General features: G+C 39.0%; 1 protein-coding gene across 1 annotated transcript; it reads right to left on the bottom strand.

Annotated features, from left to right (window-relative positions):
- Nucleotides 1-711: 711 nt before the first annotated feature.
- LOC116296852 (erythroid differentiation-related factor 1) lies at nt 712-22,286 on the bottom strand. The gene is made up of 26 exons (XM_031704958.2): nt 22,098-22,286; nt 21,832-21,915; nt 21,294-21,388; nt 17,180-17,243; nt 17,062-17,093; nt 16,822-16,915; nt 14,246-14,311; nt 13,999-14,075; nt 13,034-13,301; nt 12,072-12,196; nt 11,523-11,634; nt 11,309-11,371; nt 10,971-11,055; nt 10,826-10,878; nt 10,088-10,143; nt 9,707-9,748; nt 9,185-9,254; nt 8,213-8,383; nt 7,753-7,809; nt 7,116-7,181; nt 6,053-6,687; nt 4,739-4,975; nt 4,120-4,243; nt 3,140-3,298; nt 2,815-2,985; nt 712-1,869 (listed from the first exon to the last, which is right to left on the bottom strand). The coding sequence occupies exons 1-26, from the start codon at nt 22,164-22,166 to the stop codon at nt 1,042-1,044; spliced, it is 3,903 nt and encodes a 1,300-aa protein (XP_031560818.1). The 5' UTR covers nt 22,167-22,286; the 3' UTR covers nt 712-1,041.
- Nucleotides 22,287-22,321: the final 35 nt, after the last annotated feature.

Below are 22,321 nucleotides of genomic sequence, written 5' to 3' on the forward strand. Positions count from 1 at the left end.
CTATTCCCATGAGGGAATGCAAATTTAAATAAGAAAGAAAATTCGCTAAGCATTATGGTAGTAGGAGTCAAATGACACCATTATGCAAACGTCGTATTCATTTTAGTTGAGAAATCGTCAAAAAAACTGACGCATTTCCGGCAGTCTGTGTTTTACAACCATCACTTCCCGTACGGGGCTCTTTCGTGAGGCTCCCTTCCCATGCACTACCACTACATTCTATATTTACAACATACAACACTCAACTCACATGTTGCTTTTTACGGAGGGAGGAAACTGGAGATCCCAGAGAAAACCCTCGTGGCAAGGGATCGAACACTGCATTAAACGAATTCAACTCATATATGATCCAGTCCGAGCCTGGGCTGGAATCCGGACCACGACGGTGAGAGGCGAGCAGTAAACCACTACGGCACCCATGCCACGAAGAAATTCGTTCGTATTCTGTGCCCAGGGAAGACAGAAACATGTTTTCTGCGCGCATGTTTTCCTCGATGTTTCCCAGTTTAGCCACATGCGAAACATTGCTGCGTGCAACAAATTTTGCTTCCAAAACGCAAAAAATGTTTTTGCTGTGCGGCAGAAGCATTTCATGTTTCCAAGACGCATGGAAACATTGTTTCCCGATGTTTCCTGACAGTTTTGCCACCTTAGGAAACATTTAGGGAAACATGTTTCCTCGTTTAGCCAGGGCCTTACAACAAACGAATGTAAATATATTCTCTTGTTACAACCAAACAGTTTTGTCATTAATAATTGTTCCTCGTCATCTTGAAGCAGGAAATTGTAATTGCTGAGAATAATAAAAACATTAAAATTGTCCGTGTGCCAACTCAACATTATTGTCTCAAAAAAAATCGGAAAAAAATTTAGAGAGCAGCAAACTCCTAGCTCTTCGGCTTTTCAAGGAAGCCAGTTCAATGTCAGCGCTACTGCAAACGTGCTGTACGCCAACATATTTTCTACCACAGTTCAGCCGAAAATGCTGCCAAAAAATTCTAATAAACATTCCTTGAGAGTCGTGAGGTTTCTTGAACATTGTTATTGAGCCTCCAATTTGATTTTCTCAATTTTCTCCAGTGTTTGCACCAGTTTTATTCCCTTTTCTACATAGTTTCCTTCTTCGTTTTTCCCAACGCTTTCCCTCAGAGCCATGGAATACATTCGCTTTGCTCTTTCCAGTTCGTGAACGTTTAACTCTTTATTTTTTCCCTTCTTAGTGTTCCAAAACTTCACTATTTCTTTCAGTACGTAGTTAAGTCTTCCCTCTAGGATTGGAATAAGGATTTTCAGCTCATTTAGGTATTCCGAACTCAATTCTTGAGAGTTTTTATCGGTATTTAAAACCGTTGTATTTTCTTCGCCTGGCTTTCGTCTTTCGTCAACGTCTGTCGTACTCTTCTCTGCTTTAGAATTTCTTCTCCTATTTTTCTTTTGTTCTTCTTCCATTACAACGTTTGCCGCTTCGTCTTCAGAATGTTTTATCTTTTCGATACAATTTTTTTCATTTTCTAATCCTTTTAATCGAGCTTCACTCTCAATCAATGCTGAATTTTCTTCATCATTTTCACTGACGTTCACGAATTTCTTCCCTTCGATATTCTTCTCAAAATTCTCTCCCTTTCTGGCAGTCAAAACTTCTAGCGCTTTTCTAGATTCGAGAACAAAATCAAGAGCAGTCTGTAGAATTTTGACCGAAGCAGCAGAGCCACTACCGTGAAGAGAGACCTGATGTTCACAAAGTGCTACGCGTTCAAGGTGAATTCTAATCCATTCGCATGGGAAAGTACTGGCTTTTAAATAAGTGCAAGCCTTGGAGTAGTGTAGTTCTGCCAGAGAGCGTACCTTCTTTCTGTCTTGGTCTAGGGTCTAAGTGAAACATAAAGATAAGTTTTCGAATAAGATTCCATGACCCAGTCTTGGCAAGTGATAAAGATTAGAAAGATGTCAGAAAACTTTGGACGCAATGTTGAACCATTTTCATATATTTTGAGAATTATAAATGAGATCATTTTCCCAGCAGTCATATAAAATCCAGCCCCCTTCTCTTAGGGAATCACTAGGATATTCTAGTAAGCCCAGGAAAGGATGACTATCTATCCCCAAAGAGAAAATAAACATTGAACTTAGCGACTCAGAAAAGGAACAGATGCCCAATTGTTTTCTTCTCATTCCCAGGATGACTAGGCGAAGCAAATGAAAAGAATTCCTTCACCATCATAATCATAATCATAATCATCATCATTATTATCATCATCATCATCATCACCATCATTATCTTTAACATCATCATTACATCCTCATCGCTATCAACATCATACATCATACATCATCGTCATAACCATCACCATCATTCACATTGTCATTATGATCATAGTCTTCAACATCATCATCATCATCCTTATCATCATCATCATCATCATCATTATTGTCGTTATCATCATTACCATCAATATCATCATTACCATCGTCATCGTCACCATTACCATCATCATCATCATCATCGTCATCATCATCATCATCATCGTCATCATCACAATCATCATCACCATCATCACCATCATTATCACCATCATTATCACCATCATCATCACCACCATCATCACCACCATCATCACCACCATCATCACCACCATCATCACCACCATCATCACCATCATCACCATTATCACCATCATTATCACCACCATCACCATTATCACCATCATCATCCCCGTCATCATCATCACCATCGTCATTTCACTCAGTAAATCTGTATAAGTTAGGCTTACTGAATACTTAAACAAAATAATGAATAGAAAACTAAAACCTCACCTCGTTTCTGTAGGCATTATGATAAAGAGAAGCCAATCTATGATGAATGGAACCAAGCCTTCTGTCAAGATCTTCAGGAGACTGAGGACGAATGTTTACCACTGACCCTTTGCCTGTGGGCTCGCATAACTTCAAAGCCTTCATCATCATTTCTGTTATCTCTTTCTCGACCTTTAATCCAAGAAAATATCGGTCTATGGATTTTCCTAAAATATGTCAGGGGGAGGGGTGTGGGTCGGGGAAAATGTCAACAGCAAGTTATACCTACCCCACCCCCCAATATACAGATTTAAATAATTTAAAGGTTAAAATGAGACGTCTTTACCTCTTGCTGAGACAGGACCGACAAAGGCGGATAATCTTGCAGTAATGTTGCCATGGTGAAGTATGCGCCAGATAATTCCCACGTGACTGCGTCCCAGACCTCGGCACATACTTTCCTCTCGGCTAAACTCTGCAGAGCTCGGTTGTAAAACTCGATAGCCTGTAGTGTAATATCAAGTTATCCGTAAACTGGTAAGACTTTCCTGAGGGGGGAGGGGGAGGGGTGCGAGATCTGCACACATGCTACCCACAATGTAACTACACAGGGGGCAGAGGGGAAGCACACAACACGCGCGCGCACTTTCAGTTGCGTCATCCCTATTCAAAATAACGACATTTGTAAAAAAAATTCAAAAATAATAATAATAAATAAATTACATTTATAAAGCGCAGATTAAAAATGACATTTGTATTTTATGAAAGAAATAAAAAACTTGCTTGCCGTGCTGTGTGCAGTTATAAAGCACTTAGGGATTGGAAGAACACGGGAGAAGTGTCGAGAAACACTCCGTTATATGCCATGCTTCTCCTGGCTTAGGATTCTCTCGTGTTTTGCCAACCCCCGCGTGCTTTATAACTGCACACAGAACGCGCGCGCGTTTTCTATTTCTTCAATATACATAAGTAAGATAGTCAAAATTGTTTAATGTGACTGCCTACTTTTGGAAAAAATCTTAAACATTTTTAAAACTTTGATTTTCCGAATTGAATTTTATTGCTGATTCCAAATCTGGAAAGAAAAATTGGGTCTCCCGTGCAAAATTTGAGGGTTTTGCTCTGTTGAAACTCAAAACGCGTATGGTTCTCCGCGGTTTTTGAGCGCGCGCACATCGTGGGCTCAAATCGAACGTTCAAAAATAGGTAGTCACTTTAAAGGATTGTACGATTCGTGAAAATAGCCCATATATCAATCGGCACAAATTTAGGACTTTTCATCTCCTTGGTTTTTTTTTATGAGGTATAAATTTACAAAGTTTTCACCTGTTTATAGAAGGTCTTTTCTTCTGAAGAGAACTCGGCCTGTGAAGGTCTGTCTGTCCGTACCGCTTGCGCGCACAACCTCATTAAGCGTCCGGTATTGGAATGCAACAGTGCTAGGTTGGCTCTAATTAAAGAAAAGACAACATTAATATTATGTTGGGGACTGGATAAATTCATATTACTGGACTGGGTGAAGGTCTTGTCTTTTAGCTGACTCGACTGACCTCCACAAGCAAATCAATTTGACTAACATAAGTGAATAAGGTACATTCTGGTCTAGCTTGGGTACAAACATCTTTTGTTCATCATGCCTTATACGGTGTTGATCAAAGCTAGACCAGGGATAGGGAACAAGGTGCATTCTGGTCTAGCTAGGGTACAAACATCTTTCGTTCATCATGCCTTATTTGGTGTTATTTTTACCCAAGCTAGACCAGGATGCACCTTGTTCCTTATCCCAGGTCTAGCTTTGATCAACACCATATAAGGCATGATAAGCAAAAGATGTTTGTACCCAAGCTAGACCAGAATGCACCCATCCCTGCATGCATCATGCATAATACATGAAGAGAATCTTATTTTCTTGGAAGAATGAGTAACCGTTATGCAAATGACCTACTTGTCATTAATAGTTTCAAAAGCTTTAACACCACTCTCAAAGAAGAGGAAACTCTTCTTCCACATGTCTCTCTGCTTGGCAAGTCCTTCGCCATTTCCTACCATCATCGCGGCACGATTCATGAAGAAAACACCCAACTCGTTCTTGACGTTGCCGACGCGACGAGCCAAACTAATGTACTCTTCTTCTTTGGTTTGTTTGCCCGTTATGTCTAGCGCAGCTGTGTAGAAGTCAGCACTGTTGGATAAATCAGACGTAGAAAATAAGAACTCCAGGTTAACATTTTGTTTGCGCGAGTTAGTCTTAAAGTTCAAAGGTTCAAAGGTTTTTATTTTCAACTCAAAATTAGAAGTAAAAATAAATAAATACTTTGAATAAATAGTTGAAGATTGCAGGAATAAAACCCTGTGTTAATACAAAGGACCCTGCAGCCCTTAGAAGGTGACAAGTATGTGTAACAGCAGATGTAATAGCAAAGTTAACAACATTTGAACAAAAAGTCTCAATATTGTGTAGAATATTCATGTGTTTCAGTGAAGGAAAGCCATTGAAAGGACCTGAAATAACCTATGGGGTGATCTATGTCAGGTCATGGCTAACTCAGAGATAGAACCCTGAAACAACCTCTGGGGTGATCTAAGTCAGGGCATGGCTAACTCAGAGATAGAACCCTGAAACAACCTCTGGGCTGATCTAAGTCAGGGCATGTCTAACTCACAGATAGAACCCTGAAACAACCTCTGGGGTGATCTATGTCAGGTCATGGCTATCTCACAGATAGAACCCTGAAAACAACCTCTGGGCTGATCTAAGTCAGGGCATGGCTAACTCACAGATAGAACCCTAAAACAACCTCTGGGCTGATCTAAGTCAGGGCACGGCTAACTCACAGATCAAACCCTAAAACAACCTCTGGACTGATCTAAGTCAGGGCACGGCTAACTCACAGATCAAACCCTAAAACAACCTCTGGGCTGAACTAAGTCAGGGCATGGCTAACTCACAGATAGAACCCTAAAACAACCTCTGGGCTGATCTAAGTCAGGGCATGGCTAACTCACAGATCAAACCCTAAAACAACCTCTGGACTGATCTAAGTCAGGGCATGGCTAACTCACAGATCAAACCCTAAAAACAACCTCTGGGCTGATCAAAAGCACGGATATCTCACAGATCGAATTGGAATTTAGGTTTTGGGGAGGGAGAAAAAGTCTCGAACCGTGGGAGAGACATAACAAACTCTACGTGATGCCGAGTCAAAGAGTCGAACCCGAGACTTCAGAGGTGAGAGGTAGTGAATACAAACCACAATACCTGGTAATGAGGTTGTCTTCAACCACAGATTTAAATTCCACTTTAAAAATCCCTGTTTCATCACAAACGAACTCCTTCGTCGCGGCAGAAATAGCTTTATCATCGCGCGACCTTTGCAGGAATTCATCATGATGAACCTCTAAATTCTCCCCACTTTTCGCCAGCATCAAATAGGAGTCTGCACATGCGCAAAGTATTGACCGCATCAACTCGTTGTCTTCTTCACTTTTGTTGGTCCCACATGGCTTGTAAGCTTCGAGGCACTCAAGAGAAAGCTTGCAAAATCTTAATGCTCGTCCGAATTTCCCCTTCGTGTTGGCTAAGCAGGCCATTGAGTGGTAAACAGACGTTGCCTTTCTTATTAAAAGACCTTTGGATTGCGCCCTCCAGTGAACCGGTTTGACGAGAAGTAACGGGTTTTGATTACACTCGTCCGAACTACGTGACGACGATGGACGTGAGGAACCGGGTTCTAGAGCAGTCAGCCGACGAACTGAGAAAGACTGGGGTCCTGGTCGGCCATGGGAGCCCTGTGGTAGATTATTACCATGACTACGATCGTCCTTGCTGGTTGTGCTATCCATTTCAACTGCTTCTTCGTCCGTGGCCAGACCAAGCTTCAGACAACGAAGTCCCTAGTTATGAATAACAATATCCAATAATTAAATAATAATAAATATTCAGTCGTTGTTTCTTCTACTGAAGAAATAAAAAACGCGCGCGCGTGCTGTGTGCAGTCATAAAACGCGCGCGCGTACCGTGTGCAGTTATAAAGCACGCGGGGTAAGTGTTCTGCCAATCCCCAAGTGCTTTATAACTCCACACAGCAAGCAAGTTTTTTATTTCTTTTATAAAATGCAAAGGGCGCTGCGTGCTGTGTGTTCTTATAAAGCACGCGCTCCCAACCAATCAGAATTCAAGATTTATAACAGTTATTTTATAAATATATTTATTATTTTCCGAGCTTTCGGATCTTAGATTCATCATCAGGGAACAAACTAAACGACTAAACTTCAAAGCGCACGTCCTATCATAGTTATGTAGAGTTTTTCCTACATCTTACCTCTACAATATACGTGAGCGCCCTTTTACACCTTATTTCCACATTATTGGTGATGGTCTTGGCAATCTAAAGGAATAATGACAGACAAGATCAGTAGAGTCATTCCATATTCCTGTAATCTCCAGACTTCTGAGTTATGGCTTCGGTCGTTGGTCGTTGACTCATATCGTCGAGGTTTTAGATGGATGATAGCCAAGATACAAAACTACGTGCCCACGTGGTCGCAGAAGAATGAAGGGCGCTCTAATGAGTCCTAATCAAATACTGTATGAGACCTTATTCGCTGTTGTGCAATGATTACCTATTTTAGGCCACGTGTCATTCCCTTGATAAAAAGATTGTTTGAATTGTACATATTCATGTGTTGTTTGTACGTATTAGATTAGGCCAGGTCCGGGGACCCTGTGTAGAATAAGTAGTTAGGGCCTGGAGCGAGGGTGAGAAGGAATTGGTCGCTTATCGTGCAAGAAGCGTGTTGTCGTTTAAAATAAAAGGAAGCCAAATCACTCGTATCGTTTTCGTTCCAACATGTGTCTTCTCAAAGACACAAAGAAATGATACTCTAGAGAATAACACGTAGTCTGTAATAGAAAACACTGCATCGCCACGAATTAGGTCTATTAACGAGTGTTAATACCTGTCTGATGTCATCTTGGTACATCCCTGGGGTTGAAAGCTCACCCACCTCAAGTGACTGAAACAAACAAAAAGAGACACCTTCAATCAGTTGCATTATGAAAGGGACAGGTAGGTATGGTAGTGTCCGTTGTACTTGCATAGCTTGTTTTCAGTAGCGGTAGTGGTGGTGGTAGTGATGGTGGTAGTGGTAGTGGTAGTGGTAGAGGTAGTGGTGGTGGTAGCGGTAGTGGTAGTGGTAGTGGTAGTGGTAGCGGTAGTGATGGTGGTAGCGGTAGTGGTGGTGGTGGTGGTGATGGTGGTAGTGGTAGTGGTAGTGGTAGTGATGGTGGTAGCGGTAGTGGTGGTGGTGGTGGCGGTGGCGGTGGTGGTAGTGGTAGCAGAAGCAGCAGTGGTAGTGGTAGTCATTGACATTGCATGGTATTATACCACATATTATACCAATACTCTTGTTATCATACCCCTCTATGAGCCATAACATCTACAGGTGCGGTCTGTATCTCATGTCGCTCTGGTGAAAGATCTTCCTGCGAAGCGTGCTTTGAATCGCTTGTCTTATCCAACGATGACATGGTGTGTATATTATCGGGACTAAACAAGCTTGATAAAAGAATATTCGCTGATGTCATGATCTGAAGATAAAAACCGATAACATGTTATGATGGGTAGCAAGGTTGGCGTAATGGTAAAACGTTCAACTTCTACCACTGTGAGTACTAAAGGTTAAGTCGCGGGTTTGATGTCGTACCATGTACTTGGTTTAAAGACGGTACCATATTTTTATCCCTCATACGAAAACTGCTCTAGTGAATGAAATGGTAGTGTGTATTAGTGAATGTTTTCCAATTACAGACGACGTGTCATTCCCTGGAATATCGTTTCTTTGTTTAACGGTTGCGCATGAAAAGATATGAATATGGATACAACTCAAACGAAGAATCTTATGGTGCTGACACACGGTGCAGCATTGCACACAACATTGCAAGCAACAAATTTGAATCGGGGTGACACACATTGCAACGAAATCACGCAATATCGCTTGTGTCAGTCTGCTATGTTAAGATGTTTGGTCAGTAGTTTTAAATTTGCTGCAAGCTGATTGGCTGGAAATTTCAAAACGTTGTATGTAATGTTGAAGCCATGTTCACATGATGAAATTCTTGCGCGCAATGTTGCAAGAGTAGAGCGCGATTCAACTTCAGATCTGTTGCATGCAACGTTGCACCGTGTGTCAGAACCTTTATTCTCAAGGGAATGACAAGGGAATGACACGTGAAGGTAAAAGTGGACAGGGGCCAGTATTCATACTGAATTAGCTTGTCTACTTTATTGAAGAAAAAAATCGTATTGGAATGTGACACTTATTAGCTGACTTATACCCAGCTTCTTGAATAATATTGGGCCATATTTACCACAGGCAGCCCAATAGTTACCTCTGGGAATTGCTGATCATCTAGCAGCCCCATACAGCTATCTAGGAGAAGCTTGACAATAGACTGATCTCTGTTAACAAAAACAAACGAATAAAAGGGTAAGATTCAATGCATATTCTGCATTTTAGTGTCTAGTCGTTCTAGTGCTGCTATAATACACCTTTCTCATAAATGGCCGCCAAACGCGGTTGGGACTAGGGACAATTGAATAGAAGCAAGGCCACAAAGGCCTTATTAGTAAATAAAGTCTGCTCAGAACACAAAAGATCCCAACCGCGTTCGGCGGCCAACCTTTGGAACCACAGTAGTGAAAGACGACGCGTTAGCAGCGTACGCCACTCATATCTCGCAACATCGATTGCCTGCAACACTGCGCACAATGTTGCACCGTGTGTCCGTAGCTTATAGTTAAGGTAATTCCCTTGTTTTGCGCATGTAACTAAAAGCATGAAACTAATAATAAAATTTGGGCATGTTGAAAACCAATTTTTCAGTCATCCAATGATTTTCGTACTCACGTACCCTGCATCTAGTGAGTCTTGCTTCATCATGTTCTTAGCGACTCTGTAACAGACAACTCAACTGTTATTCTAAATAGGATATGTTATGAAACTCAAGAAAGTAACTTATAAAAGGTATATCAGGGCTGTAAATTATTTGAAAATCGGCCACATTCGAGATATTAAAAATCTGAGGCCCCCCGGATTATAATGTTCAAAATTGCATCAAATCTCCAAAGGATCAATAGATATAGTGATATAGAGCCGATTCATTTTTTACAGCCATGGGGGGAGGGGTTGGTGGGATTTAGGGGGGGAGGGCACGTAAAAGACTGGCATTTAAGGGGTTTCTTATTTGCATTTGGGGTTTCGAAGGTTTCCTATATCAAACAATATGATTTACCTGTAGAATAACATGCCCACAGGAACAGTAAAGGGATTCTGGTATTTCTCGGCATTCTACACAAAAACAGAATGAGATTGACATACTGAAAAGATACTTGGCAGAGCATCAGACAACAACATCAACATCGATGTCATCACCACACAAGGACTGCAGAAAAACCTTAAAAACAGGCTAAGATTGGAAAATATAAGGGAGTAGCATGGGATAAGAAAAAAAAAGTGGGGGGGGGGCTATAGCCACACCCTACTTCATCCCCTCGTCTCTGTGGTCACTGCCATAATGATAATCATCATTATCAGCATTAACATTATCATCACCTATCTATTCCATGGATAAGGTAAAAACTGGGTCAAGTTGGCATTGCAGTACATTCGGGGGGGGGGGGGGTGATGGGTCAAGTTGGCATTGCAGTGCATTATGTGATGTTTTGGGGGACAAAATAAACGTCATCGTGGAATTATATCCCCTAAAACAGCCCACAAATGCACTGCAATGCCAACTTGACCCATCACCCCCCCCCCCCCCCCCCCCCGAATGTACTGCAATGCCAACTTGACCCCCTCTCCCCCCATGCACTGCAATGCCAACTTGACCCTTCCCCCCTGACCTTGGAATAGCTAATTAGAGCATTTAAAGTCCGGGGTCCAAGATTTGTGTATTTAAAAAATAACCTCATCAGCTCACACCCATTATGTTTACAAATCATTCTTCATAACCGATTCAGTAGCACCTCACCTGGTCACAGATGGATGTTAGATCATACAGTTTCACTACTTCACTGTCACTAGCTGAAAATTTCACCAAAAAAATAGAGAAAAAATATTATTAGTTTCAACTAAGCAGACGAAGAAGTTTTTGACTTATTTAAACCAAGCAATACCTTTGAACAGCCAGTACGTGTGTCCTTCCTGGGTGCAGTTGGACTTCATGAACGACAACACGTTCTGCGCAATGTCCTTCACGACCTGAAACAGTAGTAAAACAACTCAAATTTACATCACCAATAAAGCAAAATAATGAAATACTTAAATGGAACCTTCTCAAAATTGTCTTGAATGCAAGGCTAACATCAAAATACAAATGTCACAAATTCCAATGTCACGAAATCCATCAAGAAATAGTGTGATTTTTTTTGTAATTTCTTTTTAGTCTGGCATCCAAGTTCTTTTTGAAAAAAGCCCATTATAAGCAACCATATCTGTTAGGCTTTTCATTTACCTTGGGTGAAAAACTGCTTCCTTCGAGCTGAGGAAGTTCCTCTGTCTTGAACAAATCATAATACTGGAATGAAAAAAAAACATACACTTGAGTGAGCTGGTACAAGTTATTCATCCCTCCCTTTCTCTCTCTCTCCCTCCCTCCCTCCCTCCCTCCCTCCCTCATCCGTCCGTCCGTCCGTCCGTCCGTCCGTCCGTTCATAAGCTGATGTTACCTGGACAAGTCCATCTAGATGATAACACATTGCTACTTCAGGGACATTACACATTAGGTTGTCTAACCAGTAGTCCAGTCCTGTCAGTACGTTGATTGGCTTTCCACAGTCCCTACAAATTGATCATTAAATTGGACGTCATATACTACGTACCTACATAGCGGTGGGGTGGGGTGGGATGGGATAGAAAAGGACGGATAGGATGGGATGGAATAGCATAGACAATTGAGGTGGATGAATAAATACAATTGGAAAGAGGTATGAATGGATGGGTAGGATAAGATGGTGGATAGGTGGGCAGATCGATTAGATACAATTGGAAAGATAGATACATAAATGAATGAATGGGATGGATGGATGGACGGACGGACGGACGGACGGACGGACAGATGGATGGATGGATGGATAAATGTGGATAGATGGATGAAAATAGGGATATAATGGAATGAATGGGATGGGATGGGTGTAAGAATGAATGGGTGGGTGGGTAAAAGATAGATAGACTTACAGAAACAAAAGGTGGATACATATATACAATTCCATACCTACCTAAGTCTCAAACTAACCGCTGGATACTTTCCACCACCAAATATAGGCACATTAGACCCCACTAACATGTGAAGATCTTCAAACGTCCACAGTATGTTTCTTTGAAATGATGACATCTGATGAGGCTTTAGTAACGAAAAAAAAAAATGGAAAATAAATACCTGTGGTCAGGTCTATACCCTCCTCAGACCCTCCCCACCCCTTGGACATTGCAATCCCGCTCCATGGGGGAGGTATGGTTTTTTTCTGGTACTACACAATGTACCCTCCTCAGATCCTCCCCACCCCTTGGAATTTCCAATCCCCCTCTGTGGGGAAGGTATGGATATTTTCTGGAACTACACAATATACCCTCCTCAGACCCCACCCTCCATGGGGGAGATATGGATAGTTTCCGGAAGTCTGTGAAATTTGAACGCATTTTGTCAAAAAGAACCAGAGTTTTTTTACATTCTTTGTAAATTTTTGACACACTTGAAAGCCAATCATTCTGGTTCTTTTCGTCCAATTATGTTCAAATTTCCCAGACTTACTAATGTTGAGATGCTCTATAACAAAAGGATTTTTTCTAATGAGATTAAATTTCAAAACCTGTCCCAGTCTCTTGCTCGTTTCTAAAGTGGCCTATTCTTCAACGTTGAAAGGCATGGATTATTTTCTGGTACTGCAGGCTGCATAGCAGCGCTTTGAAGAGGGCAGCGGAAAAGAGGACTACTACACAGGCTACTGGTACTACATAATATATCCTCCTCAGACTTTCCTTAAGAAATCCAGGAATCCGGGTTCTCCAGTTTTCCTCCGTCCTCAAAAATCAACTTCTAAATTCCAATTGGAATTACAGTGGATGAAGAGCCACTCTGTGGCTCTGTGCCACTGCTAAATCCTATTTACTTTAGTAAGAACACTTTCTGGTTCTACAACATCCCCATGGAAAGTAGATGGTTTTGGATGCCTTTCTTTACCTCCGGTAAAACATCTTCTTCATTTGCCGGAAACACATTCAATCTTTCCTTGCATGATGGAGGAATAGGTTCTCTGGCTGGCTTTGACTCTGATTCTTTCCCACGGCTTTTCTCATTTTCTTTCAGTGTAGTCTTTTCCTCTGTTCTTGTTGGATGTTCCTCTTTTCCAGGTTGTCTTGCTGGTATAGGGCTTGGCTTGGAATCAGTTGTTGGTGAAGAATCACTGAAGGAGCCATTAACCCCATGTTCTTCTTCATTTCGTTGAATACTGTTGAAAAAGCCAGAAATACTCCAGTTTCAAGTTGTCTGTTGCTCGGGGTTAGACTCGATTTTGTGCAAGATATTAAAAATTGTGTGCAGAATTTTAAATCAGGTTGGAAAACTCATTAATAATGCATGAAGGAAACACAATAGAAATCATGACCATGAAGGTGATTTTATATCTGATATAGATTCGTCTTCATTTGCATAAACTTTAACTTGGATTTTCTCTATCAAACTTGGTTCATTTTGTAAAACATTTAGTACAATATGAGAGCATACATCATCAGTTTTTTAAGCTGTTCAATAAACTCGCAGATCATGTTTTATCAGGTGTAAAAACACTCCTGCGAGTTTATTAAACAGTACTTCACAAATTCATAAATAATTAATGAGCATTTAAACCTATCAGGTTCTTTAAATCCATCGTGTGCATGGATCTTTATACCTGATAATAGTTCAACATGGATATCTTTATATAAAGATTTTGAAATCTTTATAAAGGACCAAAAGAGTACAAGAGCATGTCATGAATAAGGACCCTAAATGCTCATTAATTATCCATGAATTTTTGAAGTCATTCAATGAACTCACAGACAGTGTTTTATCACATCTAAAGACACTTGGCTATGCCTCGTGCTTTTAAACCCCATAAAACACTCCTGCTCATTTATCAAACTATACTAAAAAACAACAGTGTTTACCTGTAATGGAGAAACTTGGAAAAGATGTTTTTCTGCTTTGCTTCGTCCTTGTTCTTCTTTCTTTTAAAATCGCTATCCTACAATACGATGTAGTCAACTGGTAAGCTAAACTAAGGTGTTGTCTAGAAGGACCAAAAATTTTAACTCTCAAGTTCACTGTATAGTTTTTTCATTTTTGGATTTGTGAGCATTAATGTGTTTATTGATTTATCTGTTAGTAGTCTTCCTTTTAGTCCTATATCGTTACCTTTGGTATTCCTCTTTGTTCACAGTAGAAGTCATAAAGCCATCTCAAACCTGAGGAGTTTTTAGTCTGGTAAAATTAAAAGATGCTGTTAAAAAGGCTCATCTCAAAAATCCTCCCAGAAGCTATTGTTCTGAACTAAGTAGCTACTGAGGAGTTTTTAGTCTGGAAAATTTCAAACATGCTGTTAAAAAGGCTCATCTCAAAAATCCTCCCAGAAGCTATTGTTCTGAACTAAGTAGCTACTGAGGAGTTTTTAGTCTGGAAAATTTCAAACATGCTGTTAACAAGGCTCATCTCAAAAATCCTCCCAGAAGCTATTGTTCTGAACTAAGTAGCTACTGAGGAGTTTTTAGTCTGGAAAATTTCAAACATGCTGTTAACAAGGCTCATCTCAAAAATCCTCCCAGAAGCTATTGTTCTGAACTAAGTAGCTACTGAGGAGTTTTTAGTCTGGAAAATTTCAAACATGCTGTTAACAAGGCTCATCTCAAAAATCCTCCCAGAAGCTATTGTTCTGAACTAAGTAGCTACTGACTAGCCTTATGTTGGGGTGAAAGCATCAAAGCATTTTCACATATATGAGAGGCTAGTCAATCCAGAACAATAGTTATCCAAATAGGTCATCATATTTTGATTCAACGACAGTATAACTTCCTATTATCATCAATATACAAGGCCAAACAACAAACTGCCCTCTTGAGCAATAATGGATTTTGGCGGGCCACAAAGCAGCCCGCCAAAGATTCAACTCCAAAAGTCTTGTACAGCAACTTTGAAAATCTGCTTAACTTGGCCTAGTATATTGATGATAAGTATATGTTATAGGACTCCATGCTGTCCAATTAAGAAATAATTGGCAAGAAAAATTCTGAGGACTTCCAAAATTGGATGAGGCCGTAGGCCGAGGATTTTTTTTTTTCGAGTCTAATTATTTTTTGATTGGGGAGCATGAAATCCCATTACCTATTAATTATATAGCTGCCTAATTAATCCCATATCAACAAGACCTGTCCAATTATTATGAAAATATGGGATTAATGAGAAGCTGTATAATTATGATAATAACATGACTTTGGTTTAACATATTGTTCATTTGTGGCCCTTGCAGCAACATTAATCTTACACCCTCACTATGCTCGGGCGCAAATGATTCTACTCGGGCCACAAATAAACAATTGCCCTCCAAAAGTCATGTTATTGTCCTATTATCTTCTCTTCTTCTTCTCCTTTTTCTTCCATTCGCCTTCCCTTCCATATCATTTTCTATCATTCACCTTCCCTTCCATATCATTTTCTTCCATTCACCTTCCCTTCCATATCATTTTCTACCATTCACCTTCCCTTTCATATCATTTTCTTCCATTCACCTTCCCTTCCATATCATTTTCCTGTGCTTTCGATCACTTTTCCTCCACTTTTTCTTTCTCTCTTTCTTATTTTCTTCTCCTATCCTTCTTTTCCCTTCCCCTTTTATTCTTTTCTTTTTCCCATTTGTTCTCTTCAGCTAGATAGATAGATAGACAAACTGTATTTAATCACGCTAACATATACAACTAATTAAGCTGATTTTCAATATGGGAGTGCATATAAAAATCTTAATTATGATATTATATAAATTATATAAAAGGCATTTATTAATTTACAAGTTAAAAATCTATGTAAGGCCAAGGGATAAGAGTTTGTTTTGGAATGAAGCTAGGGACTAGCTGCATACATCACTAGGTAAAGAATTCCATGATCTGGCACCATCATAATTGAAAATGTTTTTCAAGAACTCATGTAAATAATAAGTACTAGTGGCTGCATATGATTCCCTAAATATTTTCATAAGCCTGCTGGGTGTAAGATAATGAAACATTTTAGACATTAGCTCAGCCTTGATTTGGGCTCTACCATTGGCCAGTCTTTTTTCATTTTCTTTCTCTCTTCTTCTTTTTGTTCTTCTCATCTACTTCCTATTTCCTCTATTCTTTCATTTTTCCCATTTTCTCCCTCTTCCTTCCTTTTACCTCTTTCTTTCTTCATTTTTCATTTCAATTCAATGATCCTTCCATCTTCTTTTCCTTATACCTTTATTCTCATTTTTTAAATTATAATCTCTCCTTTTTCCATTTTCATCCCACTGCTCTCTCTCCTCTGCCTTTATCTCAGCTCCACCACCCCACCATACCCCAACCCATCCCACTCCACCCTACTCCACCCTACTCCACCCTACTCCACCCCACCTCTACTTGCTTAAATCTTCAAAACAGCATTTAAGGAATATAAAACACGTGCGCATATCTCTATACTGTGATATAAACACTCTGGGAGCTGCAGAGCACGAGAGAAGCAAGCTTAGGAACACAAGGAATAGCCAAGAGTTTCTCTTGCTTCTCGAGTGCTCTACAGCTCCTAGGGTGTTTATACCACAATACAAAAAAATAAGCAAGTGTTTTATATTGCTTTTATAAAATATTTTTGAAGGAGTGAGCGTGTCTCTGTTCTCTGATATAAACATGGTAGCCAGCCAATCAGCTCGTGGGTTGTGTTTCAAATATTTTATAAATAAGTATAAAAAAGAAGAACAAACCGACCTGTGAAACATAAGCTAATATTGCAGGTAAATCCAAATCATCCAGTAATAGGGTCTTGCCTATTCGGTGCACTACAAGGCTCAGCTCTGCTTTGCTAGGAATATGTAATAGACTCAACGTCAGCAAGGTGTCCACTATAGGGTGTGCATAGGGTGTGTATATCTCATGGGCTATTGATGCGCAAACCTTTCAGGCTGCAGGTCTAATTGCTTAAATAGACAGATAAAATTTCTCATTCACCTGTAAGCCATCTTCAATAATTTTTTAATGTTCTGAAATAAAAAAATATGGCAATTTTAATGGCAACACAAATTCTCCTAAGACTGGTTAAAGATGTTGGACAATAAATTAAACCTACCTCTGCATCTGAGATGACATCAACATCACCAATGTTATCCAGAAAGGTGTGTGCTATACCAAAACTGAGTGATGAAATGATACACAATTGAATGTTTTATTATATAGCATGATATGACTGCATGCTTATTGACCATAAGTAATATATACAGTTTGAGTGGTCATGTTGTATCAGAGGCGTAGCTGAGTGATTGTATATCTGATACAACACGGACACGAATACTGTATATGACTTATCAAACGTCTAGGTTAGTTCCTTTGTGTTTCTCTAAAATTTTCAAAATTAAAGTGAATCTGGCCAAGAAAATACAACTTAAAGTTTATGCAAATGAACATAATTTTGTATCAGATTTACAACACTCTTCACGGTCGTGATTTCTGTTGTGTTTTTCTCATGAATTATTAATGAGTTTGACAAGTAAATGTTTACAACATAATTGTGTCCAAGTTGTATTTGTAGGATATCCTTATCCTTTGGTACATTTTCAATACATATGCTAATTTGATAATTGCCCTATTTCATAATGGCGTCAAATCAAAACAAACTATTGTTTTAATGCTAGGGATCATGGGCGCTGGAGGGGGTGGAATGAAAACAACACATCTTAAATCACAATGAAATTTGGTTTATGAACTGGAGAAGGCAAGAACAACTAAATATTAAGCTAAATATCTCGAAAGAATAGAATTAACCTTAAATTTAGGCCTAATTTTCTATCATTTTAGCTGATGTAAACAAACCGCGACATCATCATGAAATAGGGCAATTCCACGTGTGATTACATCTAATAATTAGCATATTCATAGTAAAGTTTGTATGGTATGGTGTTTACATGATATTCATGTGACCTGATTTCTTATATCAGAATGGATTGGATTCTCATTAATTATTCATTTGTTTTTAAAAGTCATGTCGTAAAGTCAATAATTTTATAGCAAGTATAAAAAATTCTTCTTCGTTTGCACATTATATCATCACAGCCATGTTGGTGCCATTTAACAAAAGATTTCTCATTGGCATCCTTTGTTAATGGCACCACAATGGCTGCCACTCTCTTGGGAATGCTTGCAACCCATCAATAGAAGAATATTTTTTCCATGGCTTCTAGCTATAATCATTATTATTTTGGTCAGAGTCAGAGAGTGAACGGCAAATAGGTGAGGTTGGTAATGACATCACCAGAGTGACTACCACCCTTCTATTAAAATTACCCCGGGGGAGCCCACTGAACCCTGACCCTGTTCCAGAGTAAAATCGCTGAAATTCATACCCTGTTCAAGAGCAAGATCGCTGAAAATCTTAACCTGTTCCAGTATTGCGAAAATGGATACCCTGTTCCAGAGAGAGGAGAGTGTGATTTCATATACCCTGTTCCAGAGCGAACGCGATTTCATATACCCTGTTCCAGAAAACCATACCCTGTTTGGTGGCACGTACCCGTATAGCGAATATAGGGGAGTACCCCCCCCCCCCCCCCCCGGGAAAATTACCCTCTTAAATCCATGGAAGAAATCTCTTGGGAACCTAGGATACATACATACATACATTTATTGAGGCTCCTTTTTACAAGGCTTTTCAGCAACAATATAGATAAATATAATATAACACTAATATAAATGATACTATTATAAGAATATAAAATATAAGAATATAAATATAAGTATATACAATTATAATCAATATGTAAATTAAACTACTTTATTGAAACTAAATAATTAAAAAGTCGTTTTCTAAAAATTTTAGAGTCATTTATACATTTTAAGTCTTTCTGGAGACCGTTCCAAATTTTAGCTCCGCGGAACGCGAAAGAACGTTGGCCCGTAGCTAGTCTACATTTGGGCAGATGCAGATCCCCATTGAATCTGGTCGATCTAGTGTGGATTTGAGATCTATATATAAACTTCTGAGTGAGGTAATTAGGTGTTTGATTGTGAAGGCATTTATGTACCATTACACAATCATTGAAAAATAACTTATCTTCTATATTAAGCCACTTAAGAGACTTAATCCCTTTGGATATGTGATCATATTTCCTGAGGCCAAGGACTATCCTTGCCGCGTAATTTTGCACCAGTTGCAGTTTGGCTTTATTTGCCCTAGTGGTATTGCTCCATATTGTAGAGCAATAGAATAATTTAGTAAATATAAATGAGTTCACGAGTAATAATATTGTCTTTCTGTCTAATAAGTGTTTAATTCTATTGATTCTATTTAGTTTAAAAAAACAGTTTGACAATGCTTTGGGATAGATAGAAGCTCATTGACATATAGAGTAAACAGAACTGGTGAGAGAATTGTCCCTTGAGGTACGCCAAAGATAAGAGAGCGAGCGTCAGATAAAGTATTGTCTATCCTCACCACTTGTTTCCGATGGGACAAGTAGCTCTCAAACCATGCCATAGCAGTGTTAGAAGTTCCCATACTTTGAAGCTTTGACAGGAGAATGTCGTGTCGAATACTATCAAAGGCTTTTGACATGTCTAGTAGTGCAATGATTGACACCTTTTTATCATCCATGTTTTTTAAAATTTCATCTGTAAAGTAGAGGAGGGCAGTTTCAGTGGAATGGTGTTTTCTGTTGCCACTCTGAAGATGGGATATTATTTGGTTTTCTTCTAAGAACTCGGTGAGTTGTGAGTGTGCGGCTCTTTCACAGACTTTAGACATGATTGGTAGTAAAGATATTGGGCGCGTTTTGGATGGATCATCTGAGTCTTCAGATTTTGGACAAGGAATAACTTCGGCTAGTTTCCACGACTGTGGAAAAGTACTTGTATTGAACGAATTGTTGATTAAGGTGGTAATTACTGGAAGCATCGCTGGTAAGCTGTCTTTCAGGACTCTTGCGGATATTCTGTCTATTCCTGGAGCTTTATTTGAGGGCATAGCGGTGATGATATTCAAAACGTCTTCTCTTTAACTGGTCTGAAGTCAAACTGTGAAGTAAGGTTGATACTGAAGTTTAAAGCAGGTATAGGCAGTGTATCGGGGACACCGAGATTATGTTCTTTTGAGAGAGCTTTCGCTTTGGCAGCTGTAGACTGGCCAACAGTGGTGTAGTACTCGTTGAACTTGTTAGCCTGGATGGCAGGGTCTTCAGTTGAAGCCAAAAGGGGTCTTTCTCTGGGAAGGCAGCGATTTATAACCTTCCAAATTGAGTTTGTATTTCCTTTACTCTTTTGAAGTTCGGAACGTACATGTTGTTTTTCGGCGATACGGATTTCCCGCTTGACTTCCTGTCTAAAGAAGCGGTATGCATTCCAGTGTAGTTTATCCTTTGTCTTGATTGCACTTTTGTGCCATTGATTGCGTGTTTTCATGAGCTGACGTATTTCAGGTGTAATGTAGGGGTTTGGTCTTGATTTTATTTTTGTCACCTTAATAGGTGCATGTTCATTGAGAACCCCAGAGAATAAGCAATTGAATGAATCAATTTGGTCATCAAAATCGTTGAAAATATTAACAACATGAAAAGGAACCTTAGCCAAGTCTTGGACGAATTTATGTGGATTGTAATTTTTGTAGCTTCTTGTCGTGATATATGAATCCCGTGGTTTTGGTGCCTTCAATGTGAGAGTCAACAATATTAAGTTATGATCGCTAATTGTTGAGGTTTTGACTTCGCAAACATCAATAATGTTCTTGTTAGTTGTCAGGGCTACATCTATTAAAGTTTGTGATGTGTCAGTGATTCTTGTGGGTTCCTTTACAAGTTGAAGTAAATTGAAAGTAGAACAGAAGTTAGTTAAAGCACGGCCATCGGGGCAGTCTCCCAGCATGTTCGTATTTGTATCTCCAATTATTATTGTGTCAAGTCCCAGTAGTTGGGAGTCTATGAAAGTTGTGGTCAAGTCTTCGAGGAAGCTGATCGGTGTACTAGGAGGCCTGTAGACTGTGCATAGCACAAATGATTTAAGTTTCTTGCATTGTAATTTTAGCCAGAGTTGTTGGAAGTTCGTTTCGGATACTGTTGATATATGCTCTATGGTGGAAGCTTTGTAGTTATCTTTGACATAAACGACTAGTCCACCGCCGACCACCTGGTCTTGAACCTGATGCTCTTATCATGACTAAATATATCTGTGAATATTAGCAAATAATTTCTTTTTAATACCTTGAAAATTCAAGTGGATTCCTGTTGGTGGGAAACGTATTTGAAAACCTGCCGTCTCTAAGCCAGTTTGCAGGGGCAATATTCAGATCAGTATCCTACATAGAACAATAATAGATTTAAATAGATAAAATTAACAATATCATACAAAAAAAATTGTCTAAATAGCTTTGAAAAGGAAAAAATAAGTTAAAATTTAAAAAAATTAGAATAGAGTGCAAACAATATATCCGTGAAATATTAGTAATACTAACTTACACTATTTTATGCTAACTCTATTGTTTTCTTTTGTAACACTATTTTGAAGAATTTAGTAATTAGTGTTTCACGGATATATTGTTTGCCCTCTAACAAAAAGTTAAATTTAAACTCGTTTTTATCTTGTTTTAAATTTCTCTGTCAATAATATGTATTTTAAATATAATTTTTTTCCCTATGATTTTTGTTTCAAATACCTCGACTTTAAATTTAACAGCTTTGTAAGATTATTTGATGAATGAAATATTAGTTTTATACGTAATTTTATATATTTGATACGTACCTGTTGCAGTTTAGCGTATGGAAGAACCGGTAACTGGGCTTCATACTTCACAATAGCTGTAGAACTAACATTAGTCTTTTCATCCTTCCATAAATACAAAAGAAACTTATTTAAGAAAATTAATATAACGTTAAAAAACATTGCTTTAATATAAGGACCATAGGACAGGACCCTACTGAAAATCGCTTTTGCGAGTAGGTCTCCTGGATAAATTTATTATCATTATTATTATTATTATTATAAATTCAAGCGTTTAACATTCCAACCTTGTCTTTTTCTTCATGTTTTACAGTCGGTGTAAAACTGCTCTCGCGATGTTTTTCGGTCTTTTCCATAATATATTTGTTTCTCTTTAGCTTATTATGCTTTTTTATGGGCTATAGCAGAGTGTAAAAGCCTTTTTTACTCGATAATGCGTTAAAAATAAGAGACATTTGAGGTTCTCCTGAATATAAAACGTCCGCCATTTTGTCTTAATGTAGATACCGCT

This window comes from Actinia tenebrosa, unplaced genomic scaffold (genome assembly GCF_029948245.1).
Source record: "Actinia tenebrosa isolate PJP-AT-01 unplaced genomic scaffold, QUT_ActTen_1.0 PGA_scaffold12__29_contigs__length_12842862, whole genome shotgun sequence".
In the NCBI taxonomy this organism is placed as follows: Eukaryota; Metazoa; Cnidaria; class Anthozoa; order Actiniaria; family Actiniidae; genus Actinia; species Actinia tenebrosa.

Bases quoted from the DNA above. Each gene is read 5' to 3' on its own strand.
- LOC116296852 (XM_031704958.2), bottom strand. From the start codon at position 22,166: ATGGAAAAGACCGAAAAACATCGCGAGAGCAGTTTTACACCGACTGTA. The intron at 17,244-21,293 runs GTATTAAAAAGA...TTCATCACTCAG, and splicing joins AATCCACTTGAATTTTCAAG to TTTTGGTATAGCACACACCT. The intron at 4,976-6,052 runs GTATTGTGGTTT...TTTATCCAACAG, and splicing joins GAAGACAACCTCATTACCAG to TGCTGACTTCTACACAGCTG.